A 7,642-nucleotide genomic window follows, 5' to 3' on the forward strand; every position below is an offset into this window, starting at 1 on the left:
GGCCACACCCGAGCCAGGCCTCCCCCCCAGCCCCTGGCAGTAGCGCTTCCTGGCAGCTTGGCAGACAGCCCCCACCCCCATCAGGCAGCCCTGTCTCCTCCACCTGCTCCCTGCAAACATCAGCCCAGAGCTGGGCCCACACCTGCCCCGCTGCCCGCTCATGTCAGCCGCCCAGGCAGGCGGGGCTCAAACCTCCTTTCCTGTTTTCCTGAGTGATCCCTCCCCATAGGGGAAGAGAAGAGAAAGGAGGAAGAGAAGGAGGAGGAGGAAGAGAAAAACAAGAAACTGAGTTGGAAGAGGGCCCTGGAGCAATCAGGACGTCAAAAGTTTGCATTCCGACTAGCTATAGGAAATAGTTTTTTTTTTTCTCTTTTTATTATTTCAAGTTTTCATAAAAATCCATAATTATTGAAACCCAAGTTACAGAGGAAGTTCGTAACTTTTTTTTTTATTGAATTATTGACTGTGCTGCATGTCGGTCTGTCAGCTTCCGACTCCAGTCTGTCAACGAGTGCCCCTGTGCAGGTGGGGTCCCCAGGACTGGGCTGCTCAGGTCCTGCTGGGAAGGGGGCAGGTGGTGAGGGCCGGTGGAGGGGGGTTGGGGGGCAGCAGGGAGCGGGGCTGGGAGGAAGAAAAAGAGTGTGTGTGGAGGGGCAGGGAGGAGGCGGGAAGACTGAGGAGCGAGCGNTATTGAACTTGCGGGGCGCGTCGGCAGAGCTGATGCCTGCGTCCGACTTGCGGGGCACGTACTCGATCTCGATGTTGTGCTTCGTGTTGCCCTTGCCCCGGCTCCAGAGAAAGAGGAGCACCAGGCAGAAGAGGACGACGCCCAGGAAAGAGATGAAGCCCATGGTGGTGGCAATGATGAGGGTCTTGATGTCGAAGGGGAAAGGCACGGTGGCTCGGGTGCTGTTGGCCTCTCCCTCGCCTGGCTGGTTGGAGATGAAGGCGAAGGTCTTGTTGGGCTGATGGGGCCAGTCGGGCGAGTAGCTGCGCACATGCAGGTGGGCTGGCATGGAGTCGTTGCCGCCCGCGTTGGCCGCAATGCACAGGTACGTGCCATTGTCCTGGACCTGGGCGTATCGCACCTCCAGCGTGCCGTCGGGGAAGACTGTGAGCCGCCCGTTGCTCTTGGCCGAGACCAGGTGCTTGCGGGGCGAGAGCCAGAGGATGGCGGGCGGCGGGTCGCCGTCGGCCCGGCACACAAATTGCACCGTGTGGCCCTCGTCCACAAACACCTGCTGGGCTTTGCGGTCCCGGATGCGGGCGCGGCGGCAGGTGAAGTAGTTGGGCAGGAGCACGTCGGGGAAGTCCTTGAACTCCTTGCCCTGGACGAATTCGGGGGTGGCGCACGTGGGCTGCTGCCGGTTGAAGTTAAGCCGCCAGCGGCGCCGGAACACCCACAGGAGCCGGCAGTCGCAGGCCAGCGGGTTGGAGTCCAGGATGAGCGTCTCCAGGTTGCCCACCGAGTGGAAGGCCGACTCCTCCAGGGTGGTCAGCTGGTTGCCCGAGACGTTGAGCACACGCAGGTAGTTGAGGCCGCGGAAGGCGTAGGGCTCCACCACAGCCAGCTGCCCGCCTACCAGCTGAATCTCCTGCAGCCGCAGCAGCTCATGCAGCATGGCACCCTCGATGGTGCTGATGGGATTGTAGGAGAGGTTGAGGAAGCGGAGATAGACCAGGTGGCGCACGGCCAGGTAGGGCACGGCGGTCAGATTGCAGTGCGTGATGGACAGGGATGTCAGGTTGAGGCCATAGAGGCAGTTGGGTGTCATGGTGTCCAAGTAGGGCCAGTGGGAGATCTCTAAGACCTTGAGCCGGTACAACCTCTTGAAGGAATAGTCCCGGATGGCGTTGATGTTGAGGTGCCGGAGCCGCAGGACAATGAGACTGTGCAGGTGGGACAGCGCCTCGGTGGGGATGGAGGTCAGGTTGCATTTCTCGAGCGTCAGCTGCTCCAGGCTGTTGAGGCCGCTGAAGGCGCGGTGGGAGATGTAGACGAGGTCGTTGTCGCCGACCTCCAGCGACTTGAGGTTGTACAGGTCCTGGAACATGTAGTCCAGCAGGATGACGATCTTGTTCTCGCTGATGTCCAGCTTGGTCAGGTTGCTGAGGCCGGTGAAGACGCCCAGGGGGATGAGCTTCAGGCGGTTGCTGCGCAGCCCCAGCGTCCGGAGGCTGAAGAGGTTGTTGAAGGCGCCGGGCTCCACGGCGCTCACGATGTTCTCGTTGAGCTCCAGCTCTTCCAGGTGTGGGAAGCTGGCGAACTCGTCCTGGTTGAGCGTTTTGATGCGGTTCTTGCCCAGGTCCAGCAGGCGGGTCTCGGTGGGGATGCCCTCGGGGACCGCCACGAAGCGCCTGCGGTGGCAGAGCACGGCGCGGTCCTGGGCGGAGCACTCGCAGCGGGGCGGGCAGCCGGTGGCCGAGCCTGACAGCACCGAGCCCAGCACCAGCAGGAGGATGGGCTGCCAGCAGGCCAGGAGGGGGCTGGGCATGCTCCTCGCACCCCCCGCCAGCATCCTCTCGCTCACCTGCAGCCAGGAGCAAGCACAGGACACAGGGGGCAATTAGAGGAAAGCGTCTGGCTGGACCCCAGTCTGTGCCCTCCTGCCCATCAGGATGTCCCTGACACAGAGAGCTGGGGGTCTGCAGTGGCATATGCTCCTGGGACCTCAGAATGAGGTCCCGATGCCCAGGCCAGAGAGCCTCCTGCCACCTGCTGCTTCCTTCTTGCTCCCTATCCTGCCCAGAGCCCTCCCAAAGGAATTTCCCAGCATCCCTAGGATTGAGGGAGTTCACCAAAAGGACAGGGTCACCTCTGAGGAGACTGGTATTGGCATCCCAGCATCCACCTCCTTTACATCTCAAGTTTTACAGGCAATGTGATCCAGGCACGCACATCGTACCCCACCCCATCCCCTGAGCCTAAGCTTCCCCTGGGCTCATCAGGGAGAAAGCCGGACCTGCTGAGTGGCCCTTGGGGCTCATGGAGGGAATCAAAGGGGCTCAAAGGCTGCAGCCTCTGAAAACAGCCTGCAGAGGAGCATGTCTGGTCCCCAGTCTGTCAGGCAAGGGCTTCCAAGGCTGCTGGGGGCCACCCTCACGGCCTTTAGCCTGAACTCCCTCAGGCACAGACAGCACAGCGCCCTCCTCGCTGGCCACTGCAGCTGAGCCCCCAGCCCGCGTCCTGGGACATCAGCAAACACAGTGGCACCTGTCAGTGGCCATGAATCTGCTCCCCAACAGGGTTTCTGGATCAGTGGAGGGCACCCCAGCCAGAAGGCCAGGACCCTACCCTGATGCCTCCTGCCTGTCTTTCAGGGTTCTGATCACGCTCCTCCTCGAGCCGGGGTTCTGTGAGGCTGTGAGTCTGAGGTGGAGGTGTTCAGATTCCCACAGCCCAGGACGGCACCGGCAGCTGGAGGTGCCTGTCCAAACCGCAGCACTGAGGACACGAGGCTCGTTACAGCTGGGCACTGGGGAACATGGTGGGCTTGGGTGGCAGTGACAGGGGTAGTGGCACTAGGAGGGGGGCCCGGCTTGAGTACAGGCTGCAGGCGGGGTAAGCAAGGGCTATGTGGGAGTGAGTCTCCCCCCCACCCCCGTCACTCTCTACCAGCTGTGTTGAGAGGCTACCTGCTCCCACCTGTGCCCAGACTGCCTCCCCACCTCCTCCTTCCCTCCTCTGTTCCATCCCATGGAATAGCAGGGTCAGGAGGGAGCTAGGAGGGCTAGTCTGGACTTCTCCAAACCCCAGGGGGTGGGCCAAGTGGGGCCAAACCGTAGCCCAGTTGCTACTGGTGGGGTGAAATCCATCCCGCCCCAGCCTGCCACCCTTAGACCTCTGCTGTCTGTTCCCACACCCCACACCCATGATGCCAAGGGGGGTTCCCTGCAGGAAGGGGAAGTCCAGGCTGGGCGGGCCCCACAGCTCTGCCCCTGATCAGGCCCTTCTCCCACCTCTTCCAGCACCCCCCCCCCAAACCTGTACCGAGCCTCTGCTCAAGGACACAGATCTTTTCACCTGCACGTCTACCATTCAGGCAAGGGGGCTCAAAGAACTTGTGGCTGCCTGAGGAAACGCAGCCTGTAGAAGGGGGTGGATCCGGGACCAGAGCTCTAGTCTGTGAAACATGCCACACACCTTCCAGTGCTCCAGCAGTCTCCCGGGACTGACAGTGCTCCCTGGTTGTTGATCGACTAAGTGACTGATTAACCAGAGAGGGCTCTGGGTGTCATGGACATGTTATGGAATCCGCGAGGTTTTGTTATCCCCGATGGCNCTCATCCTCTCTCCAGACTCCTGTGGTTCAGCCTCCCCCCTCCCCGCCCCCACTGGGCCATTTTCCACAGTCACACACACTCCAGTCACCCACCAGAAAAGCAAACATCCTGACAGGCGATCAATAAGTAATTGGGCCTGCAGCTGGGGCCGGCGCGGGTGTGGGGCTGGGGACCTGGAGAGGTAAACAGGACTTTTAGCACCCAGCTCAGGGCTAGGCTGATGGGCGAAGTGGGGGCAGCTGGAGAGGGTGCTGAGGACTGACAGGGGGGACAGCAAGGACACAGATGCTGGTAAGTCCTTCACATACACGAGAATAAGGCGTTCAAAGCCACCACCACCCTGCCTCAACCTACCCAGTTACTCCTCTCCCAGCAGTCTGCCCTGTGAAGCCACCCGGGTGTCCCAACCTTGTCCTGGCTCTAAACTATCTCCTTTTGGAGGACCCTCCCAGCCTCCTGCCCTAGCAGCCTTTGTGACCTCCCTTCCCAAAGGCCACCTCCTCCACGAAGCCATCCAGAACCTATGCAGTCAGAAATCATCTCTTTCCCACAACACTGAGGCACCTTATGCTTATTCGTAGTGACGTTATGTAACCGCTGTATAGCACACCTCATTCTAAAAATAACTTGAGCCAACTGACAGAAAACATTATGCAACGAGATGATAAAAAGATAACGTCAGCCAGTGAGGAAAGAATACCACGAAGTCACGCATAACGATGAAAGGTGAGAGCTTCCTGGGAACCTGAACAAAGAGAGGAATATGTTCCAGATCCTCCACACCCGGCTCTGCGCCCATGATATATGCTTAATCCGTGGTCAAACAGTCACGGGCGCATCTGTCTCACGGAGCAGCGCCCAGGAGTGTCCTCTGAAAGGGTATATGCAAGACTTTGTGCAGGGGTTGAGGGCCTGATGAGTGGCTGTCCTGAAAGGTGGGGAAACTGAGGCCTGGAGAGGTTAAGATGCCTGCCCGCGCTGACACGGCAGGAGCACAGCACACGGGGCCTCGCCTCCCAGCCTGACACCCCCAGGGGGCCCGTGTCACCTAGGGGTGCTGCCAGAGCTGTGTCGGAGGGGGTCACCAGAACTGCTGAGTGGGCAATGTGCTGCTCCTGCCTTCCTGGCACTGCGGATCCCGCTAGTTACTCCTGCCATTGCAGAGAAGTGTTTTATGCATTTTAATCAGCGTTTTATTTTGGATCCCTGCCCCCTGAAGGGCTTCCCACAAGGGCAAGAGTTTAAAAATTGGACCAATAAATACAAAGGGGATAAACATGGAAAGCAGGCAGGTGGGCAGGCTAAGGGAGAGCAATACCCAGCCTACCGCAGCCTGAGCCCTCGCGATCCCAGAGCGGTGGGGGAAGCTGATCAGACCCGCAAAGGGTGGCCTCCACCATCACACTTTCACTCCTAGCCCTGGGCATATATGCCTCGCTCAGTGGCTCCCCACACCAGCCCCATGTGGTTCCTCAGCCACTCCGCTGTGTGACCTTGGGCAAGGCCTGCCCTCTCTGGTCTATTTCCTCCACTGTACAGTGAGAGGCTGGATTCCCGGCTCCCTGAGGGAGCCCACAACAGAAAATGACCTGCACCAGCTAGAAAGTCACACTGTCAAACCTGGTTCGGGGTGAAGAGGAGTGGGGGCTCAGGTTCCAAACTATAGCACCACCAGGGCCGGAAGGATCTATCTGAAAGGCCTCCCAGTGGGGCTGTCCCCTGTGGTGCTCAGGATGGGAAAGGAGACTGGTGGGGACAGAAGGGGCATGGGATCGCCCGTGACTAGACTTGGGGAGAGAGAGCAAGGGTCATTCCATCTCTTAAGGTAGCATTCAAAAGAGGTTATTTTGGGGGCGCCTGGGTGGCTCAGTTGGTTAAGTGTCCGACTTTGGCTCAGGTTGTGATCTCATAGTTAGTGGGTTCGAGCCGCACGTCGGGCTCTGTGCTGACAGCTCAGAGCATGGAGCCTGCTTCGGATTCTGTCTCCCTCTCTCTCTGCCCCTCCCCCGTTCTCTCTCTCTCTCAAAACTAAACAAAAACATTAAAAGATTTTTTAAAAAAGAGGTTATTTTGTAGCCATTTTACAGATGGAGACTGAGGCTTCTGGAAGGGAATTCATGTGCCCTCAGGCCTAGGCACAAAGTTAGGGGGCAGCAGAGCTCTATTCCCCCTGGTCACTTTGCCTGGTATGAAGCGGGAATTCTTCTGGAAACACAGCCAGAGCAGGAGGGGCAGGCCTGTCAGGGGGAGGTCCCAGGGCACAAAGGGGGCTCGGCCCTTAGAGAGCTCAGGCAGGCGCTCTGCCCCCCAGACCCAACATCAGCCGTTCCCTGACTGTGTACATTGAACACACTGAACTTCTCCTCCTGTGCCTGCTGCCATTGTCTGTGCTAGAAACTCACCTCATTTGGTGGGGGTGGGGGGGAGAGGCAGGGCTGCAGCACAGAATGGAAGGCTTCGCTATTTTAGGCTTATGGTATCAATATTTCACGGTGTTCCCACTCACCATTCCCCAGGGAGCGTGGGGCTCCCCTCCACATACAGGCATGGGGTCCTGGGCATGGACGTGCCCGCTGCCATTGCTGGGGGCTTGGCACCTCTGCCTGGCCATGTGACCTGAGCAATCTCAGCAGGCTGTTGCCCATGTGCAAAATGAGGCGGGTGTGCCCCTTCACGTCCTGTCCTGACACCCTACAGTCTACATTTCTACCACCGGCTCTGCAGCAGGAGGGAGTGAGGAGGGACATGGTGGGCCTGGGAAGGGGGCTGAGAGCATCAGAATGTCTGCTGACGGCTCCGTCCAGCTCTGCCACCAAGAGGTGTGCGGAAGAGCAGCAGAGGAAGGGTGAGGGCAACAGAGAAGACATACAGGGGGCGAAACAGGAAAAAAAGGGAGGAGGAGAGAGGGGCAGAGAGCACGCAGGAGAAAGACGGGCTCCCCAGACAGCGGGCAGGGAGCGTTGGCACGGGTCGGGGGAAGGCGGAACGAGAGCTGTCCCACAGGCTCAGCTCCTGTTTCCTTCACTCCTGGGCGCCCACTGCAGGTCACAAGCCCCTGGCCTGTCACACACCCTGTTCTCACCATCACCTGGTGAGGCAGCTTGGATTACTCCGAAAAGTGAAGGCACGCACGCAGGGTGACCAAAGAACAGAGGCAGATTCCCGGTGACCTGCCCTGTCCCCAGGTCCCTGCCTGCCTGGGGTCCCCTCTTTGCCTTCAGCTGCAGGGCCGGGAGCCACAGACCCACTTCATGAAAGGATAACGTGTGTTAGTGGGAAGTGTATCTGTCCAGAGGCAGCCATGGCCGTGTGGCCGGCAGGGGGGGGGTGGGGCGGGGGGGGGGGGGGGGAGGGGAGG

The 7,642-nt window shown here is 59.6% G+C and overlaps 1 protein-coding gene across 1 annotated transcript in view; it reads right to left on the reverse strand.

Moving 5' to 3' along the window:
* Window positions 1-7,642, reverse strand: part of LINGO1 (leucine rich repeat and Ig domain containing 1) — a 78,908-nt gene that overhangs the window by 3,750 nt on the left and 67,516 nt on the right. The window contains exon 3 of the mRNA XM_077780459.1: window positions 675-2,531. Within this exon, the coding sequence (XP_077636585.1) occupies window positions 675-2,519 (1,845 nt within the window). The 5' untranslated portion in view covers window positions 2,520-2,531. The remainder of the gene's footprint in view (window positions 1-674; window positions 2,532-7,642) is intronic.

Source organism: Crocuta crocuta, unplaced genomic scaffold, assembly GCF_008692635.1.
Source record: "Crocuta crocuta isolate KB4526 unplaced genomic scaffold, BGI_CrCroc_1.0 scaffold310, whole genome shotgun sequence".
Lineage (NCBI taxonomy): Eukaryota > Metazoa > Chordata > Mammalia > Carnivora > Hyaenidae > Crocuta > Crocuta crocuta.